This window comes from Salminus brasiliensis, chromosome 3, assembly GCF_030463535.1.
Source record: "Salminus brasiliensis chromosome 3, fSalBra1.hap2, whole genome shotgun sequence".
Taxonomy (NCBI): Eukaryota; Metazoa; Chordata; class Actinopteri; order Characiformes; family Bryconidae; genus Salminus; species Salminus brasiliensis.
In genome coordinates, this window is record NC_132880.1 from 27,496,827 (window position 1) to 27,518,726 (window position 21,900).

General features: G+C 39.8%; 2 protein-coding genes across 2 annotated transcripts; one reads left to right on the forward strand and one right to left on the reverse strand.

Moving 5' to 3' along the window:
* Positions 1 to 1,307: 1,307 nt before the first annotated feature.
* vamp1a (vesicle associated membrane protein 1a) lies at positions 1,308 to 13,572 on the forward strand. The gene is made up of 7 exons (XM_072674748.1): positions 1,308 to 1,354; positions 1,485 to 1,606; positions 1,804 to 1,846; positions 2,536 to 2,662; positions 3,033 to 3,191; positions 9,601 to 9,652; positions 11,822 to 13,572. Coding segments are annotated over exons 3-7 (357 nt in total). The 5' UTR covers positions 1,308 to 1,354; positions 1,485 to 1,606; positions 1,804 to 1,844; the 3' UTR covers positions 11,839 to 13,572.
* Positions 13,573 to 14,488: 916 nt separating this feature from the next.
* On the reverse strand, positions 14,489 to 21,684 carry LOC140551951 (uncharacterized). Its single transcript, XM_072675792.1, has 2 exons — positions 21,519 to 21,684; positions 14,489 to 19,558 (listed from the first exon to the last, which is right to left on the reverse strand). The coding sequence occupies exon 2, from the start codon at positions 19,477 to 19,479 to the stop codon at positions 18,166 to 18,168; it is 1,314 nt and encodes a 437-aa protein (XP_072531893.1). The 5' UTR covers positions 19,480 to 19,558; positions 21,519 to 21,684; the 3' UTR covers positions 14,489 to 18,165.
* Positions 21,685 to 21,900: the final 216 nt, after the last annotated feature.

Consider the following 21,900-nt stretch of genomic DNA (forward strand, 5'->3'; position numbering starts at 1 on the left):
TGGCCGTAGGACTTAGCTGAGCTTGGTTACTGGCTGCACCGATGCCACAGCACAGTCTTCTAGCCAGAACAACGTTATCACCCATGATGCAGACCAAAAAGGACAAGCTAAAACTCAACAGTAAACAGCAAACCTACAGTATATGCTCCCTACAGTCTGCAGTAAATACAGAGAAAGCACAAATATAGACATATCCAGTATGTTTCATGTACATATCTTCTGACAGCGATGTTGATACAGAAATATTTATCTGAAGCAGAAACTGAGAGCAGATCTCGCCGGGTTAACATTAGAGACACATTTCTGTGCAATTGCAAATGCAGTCGAATGTGATTTATTATAACTGTTACTAATAATTCATAGCTCATGATTTTAGAGTAATGTGATGAAGACAGCATGTTTCCAGAAGAACAGTCCTGCTACCCCCATGTCAGTCACATAAACACAGAGTTCATTACGATATACAGTTTATATACACACATCACAGATATAAATATCACTCTTTTAATTGAGCTTTCAATGACTTCTTTAAACTGCCCTTTCTCTGGGACAGAATGAGTGTGCAGGGTCCAAATTACACACAGGGTCAGAAATGCACACACACACACACACACACATACGTGTATATATATATATATATATATATATATATATATATATATATATATATATATATATATGTGTGTGTGTGTGTGTGTGTGTGTGTGTGTGTGTGTGTGTTTATTTGCGTCCTCTCAGTCCTGTCCATGCAGAAATCCTTCTCTGAGCATGAATGGGGCTTATACTCAAGGAGTACTAAGAGCTGTGTGTGTGTGTGTAGGGAGGGGGGGTACCAAGGGATGGCTTCCCTTTGAACAAGATAAAAATATATAATAATAATCATTTTTATTAAAACTATGATTAAACATTTAAATCTCATAATTCTTATGAAATTTAAGAGATTTCATTTCATTTGACAATACTTTTTGAAAGACTAAGAAAAGACAGGCATCATAAATAAAAACAAACAAACAAACAAACAAATAAATAAATAATAGTAATAATAATCAACCCCCCTGAGAATAAAGGGAAATATTCCCACTGAATCCAGCACTCTGATGAGTCTGATGCTTTGATGTGAACCAGGGAGGTTTTATCCCAGTGCCTAAAGAGCTGTGGCGCAGTGCTGTCCCGTCAGCTGCAGAGAGGAGAGGAGAGCAAGCACGACACACAGCTACTGCACCAGAGAGAGAGAGAGAGAGAGAGAGAGAGAGAGAGAGGGAGAGAGAGAGAGAGAGAGAGAGAGAGAGAGAGAGAGAGAGAGAGAGAGAGAGAGATCCCTCCTCCCACTGCTTGTCCTTCGTGCGTATTTAATGTACGTAGTTATTTTCCTTACAGCTTTTAAACAGACTCTTTCTCCAAGCTGAGATAAGACACACAGACACACAGACAGTCTTGCTAGCTACTTCTTTCGCCTGGACCTTCTCTTTTTTTTTTTGGAAAAGGGGGAGTTAGCTGACTGAAGGCGTTTAAGCGGACTGAAGCTCAACCTGCTCGGGTTTTTTGTGTGTGAGGAGAAGCGAAGTGACAGACCTGCAGCTTCAGAACCGCTGTTTCGTCTCTCCGGGTAATGCAGCACCTCTTAACTCCTCACCACCTCGCTCACTCACTGAGCTCTCTGTCTGACCGCCGACTGCTTACATCTGATAGTTTTCATTTCAAGACTAAATTAAATGCTTTCATTTTTGTGCTCAACTTGGTTTTAGGGTTGTGGTCATAAATCCTTCACTGGAATATTACTCTCTCTCTCTCTCTCTCTCTCAGTGTCTCTCTCTCCTCATTCTACTAATCACTTGCTCGTCGAGATGTAAGTATGCGGATTTTTCTCTTTTTCTCCCATCTAAACCAAACACAGATCTGAGAGTATTACAGTGTGTTGATAAAATTATGCTTCATGAATTATGAATTATTAAATAATTAAGGTTTGACGATTGTTTCCAATGTTAAGTTTTAAACCCTAGCATTTTTTTTTTTTTTTGTAATAAATCTGTTTCCTCATGTCGAGTGTTTGTAATCTACACTGAAGATGTGTCTGGTAGTCTGGAAGCTGTAACGTTTTTAGCAAAAAAATAAAAATAAAAAAAAATCATTAGATTGGGCAAATCCGCAGCCTTATGCGTTTAATCACATAGTTCTGGACTAAAAGCCCCAGAACAGAGAATTACTGCACACGAATGAACTGCTGAATGAAGACGATGCTCATGATTTCTTGGAAGGGAATCTATGTGGTTTCTGTGTTTCTTGTAAGAGCATGGGGTCTCCAACTCTGTTGTGGAGAGGTCTATTGATTTTTTGACCAGCAGGGCAAGAAAGACAGCCTACTCAGGCCTAAATTAAAAAATGAATGAATTATGAAAAGAATTTTACATAACATCACACAATGTAATATAATAATACAGCACATCAATAAATCTATGGCCAAATGTAACTAAACAGAAAGACACAAGTATGTTAGTGCCTTTTTTTCTGATCCAAGCCCCTGATTCTTCTGCACAGGTCATCTCCTGCCCCGGATGCTGCTGCCAGCCCAGGTGCTCCAGAGGGTGAGGGGGGAGCACCCGGCGCCGCCCCAAACCTCACCAGCAATCGCCGCCTCCAGCAAACGCAAGCCCAAGTGGATGAGGTGAGCACCCTCACTCAAATCAAGAATAAATAAGACTGATTGACAGACTGAAGACGCTGGAGTACAGAGATCCAAACTGAGCGCAAAGAACGTGCCCAGAAGATATCTGCTGTATTTGATTCAGTATGAATTCAAATAGACAGAGGCGGTAGAACACTCTGCACGTATTGTGTTCGAGCTGCTAACGTGAGTCAGACTGTGACTCGTACAAAGAAATCAATAAGGTGACATCATTGACAGAAATCCCTTACATTTAACAGCAGAAACATCAAGACTGGGGTATTTATGGCAGCATTAAGGTTAGCGTTGAAATGTGCATTGGATAAAGATGCTTTATAGTACTGATTCCACCTTGAACGAACCCATCTAGGTGGTGGACATCATGCGTGTGAACGTAGACAAGGTTTTGGAGAGGGATCAGAAGCTGTCGGAGCTGGACGACCGTGCCGATGCGCTGCAGGCTGGAGCCTCGCAGTTCGAGAGCAGTGCTGCCAAGCTGAAAAACAAATACTGGTGGAAAAACTGCAAGGTGGGTCCTGCAAAACACCTTCTAAAAAGTAATGAAAGAAATGCTTGCAGAACTGGAAGCCCCAGCTTGAAGTACGACCATCAAGTACTATAAAAATATATATGTGCCAGGAGAGATGTTTTGAATGATGCAGTAGAGGAACCTCTAGTGGGTGGTTCTTTAGATAACTGTTTCTGTAAATGAGATGTAGGACCAAGAATAACCTATTTTAATGTTAAAGAACCGAAACATAATGTATATATTTTAGGGAGAAACTTAAGATTGGTGTGTTACCATAACATTTTGTGAAGGATTTCACAGTCTTACATAGTTCTGTAAGAAAGAGTATAACATGAATTGGACAGAATTTATATGGAGATTTTGAACTTCATTAATTGACCAGTAGGAATGTTGAATGTGAATGACAACCTTAAACCGCCAGAACAAATTCCTTGTGTGTGTGTGAACATACTTGGCCAATATATCTGATTCTGATTCTGATGAAAACAAAAAAAGCTGATGGAAATTGGGGATATGAGTCAATATAGGAGACAGCAAAGAAAACGGCAGAGACCTGGTTTAAAGGATTTAACTAAAAAAAAGCTAAGATCCTTCTCGAACTAGCCTGCAATTACTCCTTCTTTTGTGCCTGTGTCATCCAGTTCTTTCATTAGCAGTGGAGAGAGGTTTGCTGCTGGAACTGTGTAGGGCATTGCTGACTCAGTGTTGATGCTGGAGCGTTTCTCATTTCGAAATAACCCCAATGCAGCCTGGTCTATAAATCACTAGGCTAGCAAGCAGTGTCACAGATACAGCATTGCTGGCATATCAAAAGCTTGTCAAATCCAACATTTTCTGTATTTTTTCCGCTGCTATTTGTGTGAACATTGCATGACAAAGGCTGATGGAAATGCTCCAGAAACCGTTCTTACATTAACATGCATTACATTTTTTTTCACTGAAGTAGTAGAGCGTTGGTTTGAGCAGTGGTGCTTTTATATTGGTGAGCTAAAATTGTCACTTAATGGCTAAATTGTTTTAATTAATAATACATATGCTGTTTTAGAATTACATTTACAGAATTTAGCAGAATCTCTTAACCAGAAAAAATGTCCCTATACATGTGAACAGGATAGTGCACTGTTGGTTTAACATAAAGTAAATAAGCTGGTATGATGCATCAGTTATGTTTGCCATCTAAGCGTAAATGCATGGTGTTTTTACTCTTTACCTCAAATGAATGAGCTGCTTGTGAGGGTACATTCTGGCATGACTATACCCACAACTAATTTCTTTGGGCACTGACGGTTTGCGGCTTGAGAGTGATTTTCCGGGGCTTGGTTATGAATTTTACGTGCCTTATGTTTAGGGAAGTGCAACCTTAATGAGTAAAACTCACTCTGGCACCATCTATTTGCATATTCTGCATTCCCCCCTGACTCACCATTAGTGTGTAGTCATTCCTCACAGGATACACCCCCTTATGCGTTCACTTGTAATCTATATTGCGTTGTACTTGCCTGCCCTCAGTGCGGAAGGTCACATTTACTGCTGCTGAGTGTGGCTTTATGTTGGCTGAATGTTACAGTGTCCCCTAATGCAGAATTATGCCATCAGCATTTGTCAAGATGGTAATTGTTAATATGTTAATAATTAGAAGTCTATTTAAGTTTAGTTGATGAACACAAGTAAAACATATATATATATATATATATATATATATATATATATATATATATATAAGTGTGTCCAAAGGAAGCTATAAGCTTACTTCCAAATAAAAAAGTCAGTATGAATACCTAGGTAAAACATTACTTAACAGCTAGATACATACACTACACTATATCAAGTACATTAAAGTACGGCATATACGTGTAATCACAAGCATTAATAGATGCAAGATTAGTGCTACATTAAGTGGTCGTAAGGTCTTGAAAGAGCTGGGTCAGTATTTGAGGACAGCAAGTGACTCAGCTGTTAGGACATTAATTGGAAGACCAGTCATGGGGGGAGTTACAGTAGTCAATGAAATCATGAGGATCCTGGATGGCCTCCCTAAAGAGAAAGGGTCAAAGTCTCTGAACGTTACTGAGGAAAAATCTGTCTGACCGAAACAGCTAAGGCCAAGGCTTTGGGTTCCTGAAGCTGGAGTTACCAGGGGGTTCTTGATAGAAATGGCAAGACTGAAGAGAAGGGACAGGATGAACTTGTGATTGACTGTATCAAATGTTGCAGATGGATCAAGAAGATTAAGAAGAGGCAAGAAAAGAGAGATACTGGTCCGTAGTTGTTGATGTTGTAGTTGAGAATGTGGGCGTCTTAAAGATGCAGACCACTCTGGCAGTCTGAAAGGGCAGAAAGTGCAAGACCTCAGGACAAGGAGCAGTTTAAGGGTGGTGAAAGAAAGAAAGGTCTTAAACTACTGTCTTGAACAGCATTAATGGATCAGAAAGGTGGTTGGGTTATTAGAAGTGTGAAGCCATAGCCATAGAGACATAGTCTGTGAAAAAAGGGTCAGAAGAAGTCGAAGAGGCTATCTGGTGGAAAGAGTGGAGACCGAAGGAAAGGACTGGGAACTTGTTGACCTCCTCTTCGAAGAAAGTGGCAGTGTAGGTTGTGGCGAGTGGTGGAATAACTTGCGGAGGAGGTGCATGCAGGAAGAGCAGAGAGGGAGAGCGTGTAGGATAAAGAGTGATTATCAAAAACGTTGAGAGGAGCTACTGTTAGATCTAAAGCTGGGACAGGTCTGGTGAAGGTCAAGTTCAATGTGTTGCCTGCTTTGTGCATTGGAGGTGAGATCAAAAGATGAGACCAACGAAAGCAACTGTGGTTTATCTGATGGAAGGTTAAAGTCGCAGAGGAGAATAAGCGGGGTCTTCTCATAAAGGAAACCACCCAGAAGCATGTCAAACCAGTTCATCAATGTAGTTGCTTGAAAAAATAAAAATTAACAATATGGACCGTGGAAAGATACTAACAGCAACAGTGCTCAAAAGAGGTATGTCATGCTAGTGCTACCATCATTGCCAATTCCTCATGGGGTATGGGAAAGGCAATGGCAGAGCTGTAGAGTTCTCAGAGTGATCCACGTCTAAGGTAGAGCCAGGAAGTTGATTGAGTGATTGAACTCTGCTTTCTGAACTGCAGACTGGCATTTCCAGAGTCTTGGCCTGAGATTGTTCTGAATGAGTGGGCTAGATAAGGTCACTGGCATTTTGGTTTCTGCGTCAGAGTCTTTGAATGCTATAAGACGGCATTGAGAAGCACAGGTTGGAAGCAAGTGATACAAGGGTCTGATGTCTAAAAAAGACAAGCAATTATTCTAGCATTGAACCTGCTAATGAGCACCAAGCTGTAGGCTTACCAAGACAGACAAGAGCTTTTCTCAGGATCTAGCAAAACACTATATTAGAAACCAGCAACCAAACAGGAGAAAGCCTTCTCCAAAACAATGCTTCTCAACCCAGTCAACTGTTACCCCACATGGTTTAGTTTTTTGCCCTCAACCCAACTTCATCCAGCTAATAATATGAAGCATCTGAGGGTAGATTTAAAAACCACTGTTCTATAACCTAGATAAAAACTTGATGCAAGGTTTACCAATATCCTTTCCTCAGGTTGGGGACATCTTCCCCAGAAAATGGGCGAACATGCCCCTTTTAAAGATTTTGTCTTTTCTCCTAACTGGGAATAGTTAAAGGAAACTATTTAAAGGCTCTGATGCTAGTTCCAGTCCTTTTAACTGAATGTTTCTGCTCTCCTAGTCATGGTGGCCATCTTGTGTGAGTCAGTGATGATGGTGTATTTGGCTCAGCTCCACTCTGTCAGCCTCACTTTACATATTACATTTTTATCCCTTCATCCAGCTCTCTGTCAATCCTTCCCTCAGTATAAATTTATAACTCCCCCACCCCTCTCTCTCTCTCCTTCCTCTTCTCTTGTTCCCACCCCCACTGCCTTTTTTGCCCAGATGGCTGAACAAACTCGTATCCAATCCTGTAGCAGGACAGCGGTGGGGGGGAGGGCGTTTCTAGCCTCAATCTGGATTACAGCACGACTGGATTAAAACCCAGCTGTGACTCGTGATGTAACCGCCACTAATAATAATCCCTCCCCTCTCTTGCTTTCTCTCTTGTTCCTGCACAAGCTACCTCTCCTTTTTCCTCTTGGTCCCTTTTTCCACCCACTCCGTTTATGTATTTAAAATATAGTAACCTCACACTCTGTGTTTGGACCCACCAGGCCCGCCACTTTGCATCATTTTTATTTTTATTTTTTGTTTTGATTTATTTCGCAGAATTTCTGCTGCACCCTTGATATTGTGTGCATTGTTGCAGTGTTAGGTATGCTCAGCTAAATGCAAATATTAAATCATATTTGAGGACTTTTTTCATATGACCTTCTTGGAAAACTCAATATACTTTCGTTATTGCTGAGCATCGTTTCAGGTATACCATGATATTGACTTACTACTGCTGTTGAATGATATTTCTGTTGATATATTTGATAAATGAGTACATCAATATCTAGCTCTAATTTATTTTAAAAGCTCCTCAGAATCAAATGGTACTTGAAATAAGGGTACTTCTTCCACAAAGGCTGACGTGTTGTAATCATAATAGACCAATTGTAAAATGTAGCTGTGTTCTCTATAGGTCACTATCTTTCATCTGTGTAAACCTGGAGCTCCCAGAGCACAAGGATAGAATACTTTAACAGCATACTTTACATACTTTTTAACAGAGTACTTTATTACTTAAAATAGAGTAATAACCATAGAAAATACTGTAAAAAATATTTTACAATAATCATTTTGAGGGTCAGTCTTTAAAAATATAACGCAGTTGAAAATATCAATGTGTAATTTTAAATCCAGACCACTCTGATGACCTTTCAGGGGGTTACCTACTTTCTCAAGGTGCTGTGTATAACTTACTGTGAGAGCTAGGTAAAAGAACAGCCTGGAAAGGTTAGCTGTAATGAGAAGTTACAACAAAAGCTTCTTAAAGTAAACAATAAGGGAAGTCCAGAACCTCCTCCTATGTAAACCTATGTAAAAAAAAAAAAAACATTAATTTACAGATGAATAAAAAACATTGCAGATGTTATGTAGGTAAAATAGATATTTCCAGTTTGACATCATATTTATTTAAATAATAAAAACTCTATTTAGTCATGATGCACATACTTTCATGAATTTAAGTTTGAAGGCTTGGTTTATTCAAACAACACAGAATTATTTGGAATTCATGGTGTTTCCATCATTTAAAAAGGGGAGGTGCCGGATATAAAATATTAGTGTTTTATTGCTCAGGTTTGGTTGGATAAAGTAGCAATGTGCAGGTTGCTTATATGAAAATATTAATTTGATATGATATATATATATATATATATATATATATATATATATATATATATATATATATATATATATATATATATATATAATTAGATAATTAGATATATAGCTTTTCTCACCCCTGCCAATTCATATACCGGTTTCTATCTGCTTTTAAATAAACCATCTAATACAAACAAGCTATGTCAGGAGTACTTATCATAGCATACCAGTACAGTACAGGGAAAGCAGAGGTTAACTTACTTTTTCAGCACAAACCTTTATATCATCTCATAACTTAATAACCTTATATATTTAGAAAATATTGTGAGATTGATTTTTTAATAAATGATAGCCGGCACTTATTATTGGTGTCTTATGTATCTCTAAAATGGCAACTTTATCAGAGAAGGAAATAACTTTAATGTGTATATATACATATATATATATATATATATACACTCCTTAGAGTTGACTCACAACTGAGAGTTGACTCGTCAAATACACCATTACTGTAACCAAGCAACAACTACAAAAATGTCAAATGTAATTTAATTACTTTGATCTACACCTAAACCTGTCCTTAACCTCTACCTTAGTCTACACTTGAACTTAGCCTTAACCACCAACCTAATCTACACCTAAACTTCACCTACACCTGAATCTAAACCTAACCTTATATTAACCTTAACATTGGGTTCATCGGGTTCAGAAGATTCTTCTGTAATTTAATTATTTTAGGCTACCGCTGTAATTAATTGAGTTTCAGTCAATGACTCAGTCCTTCCCCTGCTCCCTAGGGTCTGTTGAAGTGAATAAAATTCTAACTTCATGGTGGAAACGACAGTAGTGATTACATTGCTGAACTTCAGGGAAGTTGCTCACAGATTTATTGATGTATGATACAGTAGAAGGAATACAACTAAATCACTTGGACCGAGACTGAGTCTTTTTGGACCACTAAAAAAAAAACATAATAATTTTGAAAAATTTGGAACTAGCTCAAGATTTATTGTGTATATGATGCAGTTGTTCTCTGTATATGAATGAAAAATGATGAGTGTAAATGATCTGGCTTTTTCTTTTCTGTAGATGATGATCATGATGGGGGTTATTGGAGTCATCCTGATGGGCATTGTTTTCAGTGAGTAAACCTTAACTACATAACCCACAGTGAACATACAGTATGTCGTGTCTCCTAATCATATCATAAATACATGCATGTGGAGTGGCATGCAAAAGTTTAGGCACCCCTGGTCAAAACATCTGTTACCATGAAAAGCTCAGCGGGTAAATGCTTTTAGAATTTAAGCAATATTATTTTTTTTTTTTTTTCCAACCTCTACTTTAAAAATAATCAAAAAAGGGAAAGGGTCCGAAGCAAACTTAGAACCCACCATGGTCAGTACTTAGTAACATCCCCTTTGGCAGGTATCAAAGCTTTGTTAGCAGTCGTTCAGTACTTTTACTGGGCCATCTAAGATGCACTGCTCCAGTCAGTGTTTTGCTTTCAGTGTTTGGCTCTGGGGACTCTGAGAGCCATGGTACAACCTTTGCTACTGGCTGCAACATGAACCCAAAGCATGATCAATTCACCTGCTTAGTTTAGCTGTGGCCCAAAAGTTTGATTTCAACTTCATCAGTCCACAGGCACCAGACTTGTTCCTTTAAAAAAATCTGATGCTGAATTTTGTGGTGAGGATACTCTTCCGTGAAAGTTATATTTGTGCAGGTGTCACTGCTCAGTGGTATGCAAAATCTTCCTCAAGGTCTTTTGCAGTCAACGTGTTTTTTACAGCCTCTCTAGCAAGCCAAACTATTTGACCTTCACCATTCTTGCTAACCACCATTTCTCAATTAAATCACAAACTGAGGAAACGGCTATCTGAAAAAGCTTTGCTATTTTCTTATAGCCTTCTCCTGCTTTTCAGGCATCAATTATATTAATTTTAGAGTGCTAGAACGCTGCATAGAGGGGGCAAGGCAGCTACTTATTGGGACAGGATTTGAGAAGTCAGGCGTTTTGATAAGCTTTCAATTCTACATGACCTGACCTTTCCTAACAGTGATTGTGAACAAGCCCCCAGTGATAACAAGCTCTCCAAGATCTGTAACCTTGGTGAAAATTATTTGAGAGCTCAAATCTCTCAGGGTACTCAAACCTTTGCATTGTGCTTTTTTCCTTTTTTCTTATTCACAGTAACAGATATTTTGAACAGGGGTGCGTAAAGTATATAAAACACTAATAGGACAAAAGTATTGGGACACCTATGTATTCATTGTTTCTTTTGAAATCAAGGATTTTAAAAAAGAGTTTCTCATGCTTTTGTCAGAGTAACTGTCTCAACTGCCCAGGGAAGGCTTTCTACTAGATTTTGGAGCATTGCTGTGAGGATTTGATTGCAGCTCACGCCTTTCATCAGGCATGGTGACAATAGGTTCATGTTTATCTGCTCCAGAGAGTCCTATTGGCAGTACTCCTCTACAGGGTCCAGCTGAGGGTGACGGTTTGGGTCTTCTTTCAGACCAATGGTCAAATTAGCTACACCTTCAAATAAGTTACTGTACTGTAGAAGGATATAGGTACAAAAGAGCTATACAATGGAACTCAAAATGCAAAAGGGATATAACAAATGAGAAAAACTGATTTTAAACTCATGCTATAGCTTCAGTTATTGCATATAAAATATTATATGTTTAATATAGATGTAGTAGGTAAATATGCAAATCATTTCTTTTAACATAAAGAAAGTTAAATATTATACTTAGTGTTGTTTTTGGATCGCTGGTCATGCTGCAAGCCATCAGCAGCCAAGGCCCAGAGAGCAGTTGCTCTCTCCAGGGTGGGTACATAGTGCTTTCTTCCCACATCACTCCAGTGCAGTGCTGGCCTGCACCAGTGTCCATTGGCCAATGCATCAGAGCTGGGTACCTGGTTTCCTCAGAGTGCATCGGTGGTCCGGTAATGTTGCATCGGCGGCAGTTTGGGAAAAGAGGTGATGGAAGGCTGCGCATGTGTCATAGGAAGCATGTGTCGGTCTTCACCCACCCAGTGTCAAGAGCATTGTACGTGATAGGGGACAATATGTATGGCTTGAGTACTTGGTGATCCAGATTGGGCTTTAAGAAATAATAAAAATAATTTTAATGAAAATGATGTGACCTGCCAGGCTGAAGCTTTAATTAATGTAATAATTTAAGAAACAAAAGCTATTTGGTAAAAATGACTGTCTGACTATACTCAAATCTTCTTATTTTGGTTCAGTAATTATTTGGCTTTCTTACGTAGTCTCTCCTCATCTTTTCTCCACAGTGTATTTCTACTACTGACTTGGCCTCTCTGTATACAAGGACGTGAGCTATTCTGCCAAGGGTGCAGACGCTTTGTGTGACTTCCACCATGCCTTGTCCTCACCTCAGCCCTTCTCCCAAAGGATGCCTTTCATCTGAATCCGCAGCACGTGTGTAGCCGTCAGCGCAGTGCCTCTTCCACATTTCCTCCTTTCAGCGTGGCCAAATTCCTTCATACCTCTCTCTGAGTGCTCCTCTTTCCCAGTGTCTGTCCTTGTTGTGGGCTTTTCCCCTGCTGTTATAGCTTTGTTACTGAACTGTCTGTGTTTTTCATACTGCTTCAAGGGGGCTAAAGTAAGCGATTCAGGTGTGTCCCAGTCGCCCTTACTGGGCAACGATCAAAATGAAACCAAATTATTCATTTAAAAAAAACTCAAATTAGAAAAGAGGATTCGGAAGATATAGATGTACTGCTGGATTATGTGGATATGTATGTGTGGCTTATAGGTTATAAGTACAGGAGAAACAACAATCAGTGACTGTTTTTAATTCTGTTTAGAAGTGATGAGCCAGTAAGACCTGTAAAAAAAAGATTTTACTGGCACTTAAAGGAACTAAATTTCACTTTATTCTCCATTACACTATTACCTGTGTGGTCCAGTCTCATGTTATGTTTCTAGCAGATTGCCTTTCACCATTGTCGAATCCTCGAATCCTTCAAATTTACAGCATGAATGGGTTTACACTGAGAAGATGATAATATTCTCAAAGCATTGTAGAGTGGCTCTGTTTGGCTGGCTTCTCAGTGCATAGTGCTGGTAGATGGGGGGAGATATGTTCCAAATTCAACACGCAAACTGAGTTAATTTGTGAACCATGACCCTGAGCTATGCAAAAGTACCAAGTACTTTGACAACACTGTACGATGTTGAATGTACAAAAGTGATTTATAAACTTTCTACGTTTATAAAATGAGCATGAGAGCATTTTAGCTAACAGGAGGAGACGCAGGAAGATTCTCTTTATTTAAGACCTATAAAACCTGAGAATTGTAGTTAAGTTGATTTTACATTCTCGCTGTTTTTCAAAAAAGAAAAATTCAAAACAAAAAAGTGGTTTGTTATTTTTTTTCCTATGAATCTCGGAAGTAAGATTACAGTATGGCAAAGGCTTCACAGATGCCAGATAGGGTTACATGATTAGATTCACTGAAATGGATGGGAAAAAAAATCTCATCTCCACCTCGACTCGTTCATGAAGTTGTAAAAAGCCATGCCAGTCAGATAGGCTGGTAATGCCATATTTGGACCCTCCAAGAATCCAATCTGTATGATCAGTGGATACGGTGGAAGTTGGGTACAATAGTAGCAAATTCCATAAACCAGTGATGATTAATGTCAATGATCATCACAAATATTTAGCCCTAACTTGGAAGACGGCACATTGCTGATTTACATGCAAGTTGTGCCATAAGGCTCAATAAAAAGCTTTAGTGAACAGACAAGTCGAGACAATGTTATTGCTCCTCCAGGATTTAAAGAATTTTGATCAATAAATGCCCAAATCAAGCAGAACTGCACTACGCTGCCCCCGGAATTTCATTCAACATCCATCATTCAGGTGGCAAATCCTATGCAGGCCAGTGAATGTAATTTTACCTAATACCAAAACATTTAGTGGCAAAGAGTCAGGGATTTTCTGTGGTATGTTTGGTCTTTAACAGCATGTCATTTGCCCATCTTGTGCTGATTCTAATAAACTGATGAAAATGTGCTTGCCTGCTCTCTGCTTTTTTCCTGGACATGGTCTGTTTACAGTTTAATAAGACTTTGTTGTAATTGCATTATCTATCATCAAGTAGAATTGCTCAGATGTGCATATGTCTGTCCGTTTTGGATGGCAAAGGGATCATCAAGTGGAATGTGGTATATGATGTCAGTGAGTGTGAATCACTTCATGGCAGTCAGCATGAGTAGACAGCGGAGTGTACACTGATTTAATACATATTTCTCTTTATTGCAATGATGTAGATGTTTAACATTGTAAGGGCTGTTACAGCAAACATTATCATATCTTTAACTGGCCAGGATGTTAACTGCCAGCCATAATTACCACCAAACTAAGCCGTTGTGCCATAACTAGCCGTAATTCCAGCATCAGTGGAAACATACTGGTTTGTTTTCTTTGCTGTTTTAGTGAAATACATCAATCCACTTTCCAAAATTAAATGAAGATCCACAACAAGACGTTACACGTTTAACATTTAGTCATTTAGATTCTTTAACCCCTATTAATTGAGGATTTGCTCGTTCAGTGTTTTGCAGTCATTTTTTTTTTTTTTTTTTTTATAGAACGGGGAAATAAAACCACCATGTGGTCTGATCACAAATTATAGACAAATAATATATAACCAAACTAATAAGATATATACGTGTATATATACAGTATTTATATATAGTATTTATACATTTATGCAATTTTTACACAAGGCAGGGACCTTAAAACACATAAAACACAAGGGAAGATGAAAGATCAAAATCTGCATTTTAATTTTAGTTCTTTTTTATTAATTATTCACATATTTCACAGTTTTGCCAACTGGTCAATAAGCTATTCTTCTGTATTAATAGGACTGTCTAGAACACTGTCTACAGAAAATGTGAAGTCTAGCTAAATGAAGCACAACAACTTGATTGAACATGATTATTTTATTAAGATAAAGTAACATCTCAAGAGATACAAGATCTCACATTAAACAGCCTCTAATGGTTACTAGTACAGATTAATATCTAAATCAAACATCTACAAAGTCAATGCTAGAGTAAAAGAGGAGTCTACACACTTATGGCATACTCAAGTAGACTACACAAAAAAAAAAAAAAGAAAAGGGAAGAAAAAAAAAAAAGAGAAAAGCATCAGGTCAGTACTTTTAGGGAAAGGGGGAGAAAAAAAAAAAAAAAAAAAAAAAAAAAAAGCAGTTGTTTTATACACATCGTTTCACCTAGGGACGTTCACGTTCACGGATTAAAATGTTTCAAAGAACAAGGCATTAGAAACACTGAAACTAAATAAACAACAGCATATCCCACAAGTGCGAGCTGCAGATTTGAAAAGACCACATTGGTGCAGAAGCAACGTTCATGTAGGCTATCCCACATTCACAGTCTAACAGTTTTAGGACAATTTGATTGAATGATCTACATTTTCTTGGAATACAAGAAGTTGTAGCCGATAACAAATGTACTCATCTTCCCAATTCTATGACAGCACCATCCAGTCTGAAAGAGAAAACCCTTGTCTGATGCACATGAAGCTTGATGGGGCATTTGTCTGAACCGCTAGGCACATGAAGGTCATGTCCCGAAAATGGCCGGAGCTTAACCCTTCCAACTGGAGTATGGTACTTAGAAAAAGGTGACCTAGGAACACTTGAGTTGGTATTACTGGAGAATTGCCCATTTATTTTTGTATTATTATTCCTGACGGTGGCGTTTCAGTGTTAAACATTAATTTATTTGGGAAATTTTTGAAGACCTTGGGCCTCGTTTATAAAACGCCCTCGAATTTCACTCAAAAATGGCTTTTTAAATGGATTCTGAACGTTTACATACAAACAACAACCACATTAATGAATCCTGTGGGGTAATGACTGTGGCACAGGGTTGTAAACCTGTATTGATCAGCATACATTTTCCTTTTAGACTGACATTTTATAATTTTTCCCTCATATAAAATCATTCTAATTAAATCGAATCTATGCGCATGAACGTTTTATAAACAAGACCCAAAAGCTTCCACTGATGCATCAGGGCCGAGCTCAATCATGCAGATTTTCACATTTCCATACAACAACAAAATGAACTCTAAGACCACATGGACACTTTACCATGTCATGATAATTACAGTGATGGTTCTTAAAGGTGAAATTAATAAAACAAGAAAAAGTTAGGATTAATGAAAATCAGCTTAGCAGACATAAATGACAAAGTAAAAAAAATAAACAATACCAAGGTGAAGTGCAATTGTACAAAATCAGGAGGGGATTGAGGGAGGGGTTACAACTCATCAAACCATCAATTCAGCAGAACCAGCTATGTTGGCATGCTGATTTAACACATTTTTATTGGAACACCATTGCCTTATTACAAATTATCACTGTATTCCAATGTATAAAACCATAAAAAAAATATTCTCTGCAAACCTTTTACACCCCCCCCATCACAATGCTGCACTATTCTTTCAGAATTAGGGGATAGGGTGGCACCATTCGTTGCTATATTTGTACTAACGAAACATCTTATAGCACCTCCACGAAATGTTAAAAACGTAAGAGTTAGATTTAAATTAGTTTTAAATGTCATGGCATATACTGACTGACTCCTGTGAGAACATAATGTAAGGCAACGGCAACAACAAAAACTTACCCGCTTTATAACAGTTTCTTAATGACCAAAAATCTAATTAAGGGGCCTGTCGTCTTCCGTGACGGGGAGATCGGGTACAAACTACAATGATCTTTTTTTAAAACATACAATAAAAAAATAGCTCTAATTTAGCCCAGGGTCACCAACCCTGCTCTTGGACAAGTACCTTCCTGAAGAATTCAGCACCAACCTAAACCACACTGCAGAGCCGTTTTCATTTGGTTCGGTTGGTTTAAGAAATAACAGACAGACAGACATTTGTCCTGCTCTTTGATTGGTCAGAAACCATAGCTATTCCTCATACGGCACATGAGGCAGGAAAATAGAGGCAGCTTCCTGTATTACAGTCAGAATATTAAAAATGATTTTGGTCTCAACACATATTGTCTGATAATGTTTTTTTTTGTTTTTTTGGTGAGCCCAGTTTACACCGCTGTTGTAAAGGCGCCATGAAACTGCCCCCCCCCCAACCGAAATGATCGGCCGATAGGTCACAACCAAACAAGGTAGGACTGATCATCTGGCCTGAATCAGATTTGTTCAGTCAGAAAGTCTTTGGTCTTTATCTCGATTCCGATTAACGAACCATTAAATAATCTGCTCAGTCTGCCTGTGTTCAAGTTCTCCGTGTTGCTATCAAGACGCAGACTGGACGGGGCGAAATTACGCGACTACACGAGGTAGTGTGCTTTTGTCTCCTTAAAAGCACAAACTCACACAGTGGGAAAAGTAAGAACAACAAATTTACATAGATTAGAGTTTCCAAATGTTGATTTCCATTAATTGCTCAGCCCTAGCAGACCTCCAGGAGCAGGGTTGGAGAACACTCATCTAGAAGGTGTACATTTTTAGAAGACCACCCCTCCCCCCCTAAAAAAAAGCAAGAAAAACTAACAAAAGTTAAAAATAAACTAAAAATAAAAAGGAACAAAAGCACCGTTTAATTAAAAATATGATTCATGCTTCTATTTTATTGTGGTAGGAGCCACCAATTTGAGTTTTAATGTAAGCCATTAAAACACCCATAAACTGAGTAAATATGGTGGTTACAGTTGTCTTGTGTGTAGACGTTCTGTACTGAATACATAAATGACAACAGAAAGCTTCCATTGCAATGATAACTAACTAGTATGTACCACAAACCGCAACAAACAAGTATTAGCAAGAAATCTCAAAACACGGTTGATAAGAGAGCTACAAATCATGGTGCGGAGACGTAGCTAAACTTCTGGATATTTACATTTTGCTGTGTGGTGATGTAACTTCTAAGTAATTGCCGGGCTCCTCCTCTTCAGGTACGACCGTTAAAAACCTCCCACATTCTGCTGCCACTACCCTCCAAACAATATTCTTGTCAAAATGGATGGAATCAGCACACACTAGCGTGCAATGTACTTCACAATGCATTTGATCACACTGGTTGATACGAGATTAACATTTTAGCACAGTTACTGAGAAAAACAAATACTTTTGAGTCATATTCTTCATTCTTTTTTTTTCCCCTGGTAGAATTGCATTGTTAAATAACGTTGAATTTACTCAGACTTACTTGAAGATGAAGATATCAAGCCGGTCATGCAAACAGTTCATTTTTAAAGGCTGAAATGTAAACGCCTTTAGTTCATGGGTATATTCCATTTAGTCTCAGAATAGACTGGAACATCTACATTTACAAAACGTCTGGTTTAACTTTGGATTAACATTAAGCTGATGGAGCAAAATGTTAAGATACTGAACAGTCATAAAACACATGCAAAAGGCACAGGACTCGAGCAACAAAGGGGGGGGTGGTGGGGGGTTCAAAAACAAAACAAAAAATAAAATGAAATCTGAAATGGTTATTTGTCAAGATAATCGATAGGACGAGACCATTTGTTTTAATTTTGTTAAAAACCTCATTCAAAAATATTCTGTGTTCTGTCGCACTCAATTATTTCCTTTGTTACTTCTTTTTTGGGGATTTACCTGCTACCCTGGGGGAAGCACCTTTTCTGCTGTTACTCTCATTCCCTGTTAAAAGAACCTCCTGAACGTCTTCCACCTGCTTCTTCCACTCGCCATCACCTGCTATCATCGTAGCATCATTTTCACTGGCATTTTGGTCTTCAGCATGTGCCACTGTCTCTGCCTCCTCACTCTCGGATGAGGCAAATGAGCTACGGGGTCGTTTAGGTGAGGAAGCATCATTCGCCTCGCTGTGCCCCTCTTCAGCTGCACTCAGTAAAAACGCTTGAGCCAGGCTTGCCTTGCTAGGACGGCCCCTCTTACGAGGTTGGCTGCTGTGAGGGAAGGCCTTGCTGCTGCTGCTGCTGAGATCAGGATCTTCTGCCTCCTTCGCCTCAGTCTTGGCTTTTCCTGAACCTGGCGGTCTTCCTCTTTTTCGAGGGGTTCCGTTTGCCTCCTGTGGTGGCACTTTCGCTTTGGACCCAGAACCTGGCGGTCGCCCTCTTTTTCTGGGAGTTTCGTCAGTCGCCCGCACCACAAACTTCATTTTCATCCCAGATCCTGGCGGTCGCCCTCTCCTTCTTGGAGCTTCATCTGCTTCCTCCGTCATGAGGTTTAGTTTGGTTGCAGAGCCTGGAGGTCTGCCCCTCTTCCGAGGTGTTCCGTTTGAGGCTTGCTTGGCTGTTATCTTTCTTCCAGAGCCTGGTGGTCGCCCCCTCTTTCCAGGAGTCCCCCCAATCGCCCTTTTTGCTGGACTTGAACCTACTGGCAGACCCCCTTTCTTCTTAAATGAACCTCGCGGCCTTCCCCTCTTTCGTGGAGTGCCCTCACCGAGCTCAGAGAGCCTTTTTAAACTCTTCTTCAGGTTTCCATTGACGGTACTGTTTTGTGAGGACGCTCTCGACAAAGGTTCGTATTTGCGTGGCCTGCCTCTCCCCCTTTTCGCCTTCGGCATGTCTACAAGGGGATGGATACGTGGCCTCCCAAGAGGCTTAGAAAGCCTCCGTTTCTTTTGACGGCTCAATCTCAACATCCTCTCTGCCTCCTCTTCTGGCGTGAGAGGGATCTTTCTTGGCCGCCCTGGCATTCTTATCTTCTTAGGACGGCCGCGCTTCTTCACCTTTGGTCTCAGCACTGTGTCCGGTGAAAAGAAATCCACTCTTTTTGATGTCCTGGCATTGTGAGTTACCTCAGTCACAGAGATGATGGTCTTCTTAACTGACCCTCGTGGCCTGCCCCTGCCACGTTTAGCAGAATTGGTGTTTCCATTGGCCAGAGAGTTATCAGATCCACTCTTCAGCTCAACCTCCATCACGATTTTATTTCGGGCTTACCTTGGGTAAGCTTACCTGGGACCTTTACCCAGGCTTGCCTTTTCCAATCACTAGATTCTAAAAAAAAACAAAAAGAAAAAAGAAAAAGTGGATTATCATTTTTTTTTTTAATCAGGTGTTAAAAACTTAAAAAAAAAAAGGTCAACACTTCCCAGCTCTGGCCCCATGTTACACACTTTAGTGTTTTTATCCACATTCATCCATCTCAATGAGGGTCAGGTAATTAGCCGGTTTGGTTTAGGTTAGATCAGTCATGTTGGACGTAGGACTGTGTTTAAAATGTTACTGCGAGACATAAATCACATTAATACACACATTAGTACAATTATGGCTGTACCGATATTTATGAATGTACTTGTACAGGGCATGCACATGCAAAGGGGAACAAACGCTGTGTTTATCATTTCTTTACACTTCTGAATAAGAGAAGAATGGGTTTCACTCCAGTCCAGATCAGATTGGTTCAATTTCTTGATCACATTAGCGCAACGCAAGTGGATGGAATAATGAGGGCGGACTACTTTAGAATTTTTCAGCATAACTTCAAACCCTCAGATACCCAATTGGGTGCTCCAACAGTACAGTCACCCCAAACACACATCCAAGGTAGTTGTGGAATAGATGAAGCAGGCAACATTCATCTTTAAATACAGCCTTCCTAAAGTCCTAAATACGCAGCTAGAACCTATATAAACGTATTTCTGCTTCATACTGAATTTGCCTAAATTTAACAGCACTTTCTTTAATTGCTTTTTAACACTTTCTTACAATAGAACAAATAATGCATTATACAAAAATAAATATGCAAACTGTCGTGTTTACATGTTTTCTTCTCCGAATGATCCATTTTTTTAAGAACTAAAATTTACAAACAACCTGATTAGTGAACACTGCACTGAAACCCAGGTTTTACATTCAATTTGGTCAGTCTGGGCTCCAAGGTTCTGTTTCACAGCCCTTTCGATAGAAATAAACCTGAATGTGTTAAGAGAGCTCTGGTCTGGTTTCTGTCCAGCAGTTATCGCAGCATCATTCATAAATCTCACTGACTGATCTTATAATTATTAACTTCAGAACTATAACCTGGTGTGGGTTATAGTTCAACAACCCCACCACCCCCCTAAGTCAATTGAGACTTGTTAAACATATTTTTCCAAACTCCTAAAAATGCATTCATTTTTTAGTAGACCTTTAAGATGTGTATTTACAAACATACATATACCTATACGTTACATGGCCAAATGTTTGTAGACACCCTTTCTAACAAATGCATTCAACCACTTAAGTTTGCACTCACTGCTGACACAGAAGTGCACAGCTTGTCTGGTCTCTGCAGAGAAGTGCTGCCAATAGAAGAGGACTTTTTGGAGTAGCTACATAAATAAGAGCTGGCACAGGAACCATGTCGAAAACCAGGCATGTGCTCTCTGGAAGGATGGTGCTCCATCCAGTACTCCTGACTTCACTAACGCTCTTGTCGCTGAATGCTCCGAAATCTAGCAGAAAGCCTTCCCTGAAGTTCTGAATACTCCTGATTTCAGAAGAAATAATAAATGAGCAGATGTCCTGAATAAATCGAGAGCGAGATGCATTGTATAGCGCACTACAATTTAATGTGTGTGTATATTAATATGTGCGTGCGTGCGTGCGTGCGTGCGTGCGTCGAGCAGAGCTTCGCGCGGGCAATATCGTAGGGTGCCAAGAGATTTTCACACTAAAAAATATATATACATTTTAATTCTCGTTTTGAGCCGCTTCGCTGAGGTAAAGGCGTGTGAAGAGGGGTGTGCAGTAAACACACTGTTTTCTAGGCCCCTGCTGAAGAGGCAGTCTGTGAGCGGCTCTCACACGGAGGCATTTTCGGCTCAGGTGATGAAAGGACCGTGGCTAACGGGCTAGCGGCTAAACGGGAGCTCGGTTAGCGAACTAAGGCAACTTCTCCCTGCAGGATATGAGCCGCTAGCGCCGAGTCGAGAAAGACGAAACGTGTAAAAAACAAAAGCACCTACGTGTTTACCTGTTAAGTCGGGCGAGGGTGTCAGTTTCTCATGCACTCGAGGGAAATCTGGACGCAAACACACCGGACAGCGCGCTGCTGCTGCTGCTGCTGCTGTTGTGATGATTTGAAAGGTAAAGCCTTTTCCGTCTCTGTCTCGCGCTGCGCTGCGCTGCTGTGCGGCTGAGGCAGCAGTGTCGCCCTCTTCCGTCCCGGAGTTTCCCAGGCATGGATTAAACGTAGATAGCTGGGTCTTGACTAAATCGCAGTGCCAACAGCGACTCACCACTGGCAGGTCTTTATAATCAAAGCCCGGATTCAGCCGTCGAGGTTAACGCGCGTGCACGTGATATTTAAGAGGCCCAGGCAGTCCAGTGCAGATGCGGACAGCTAAATAAAAAAA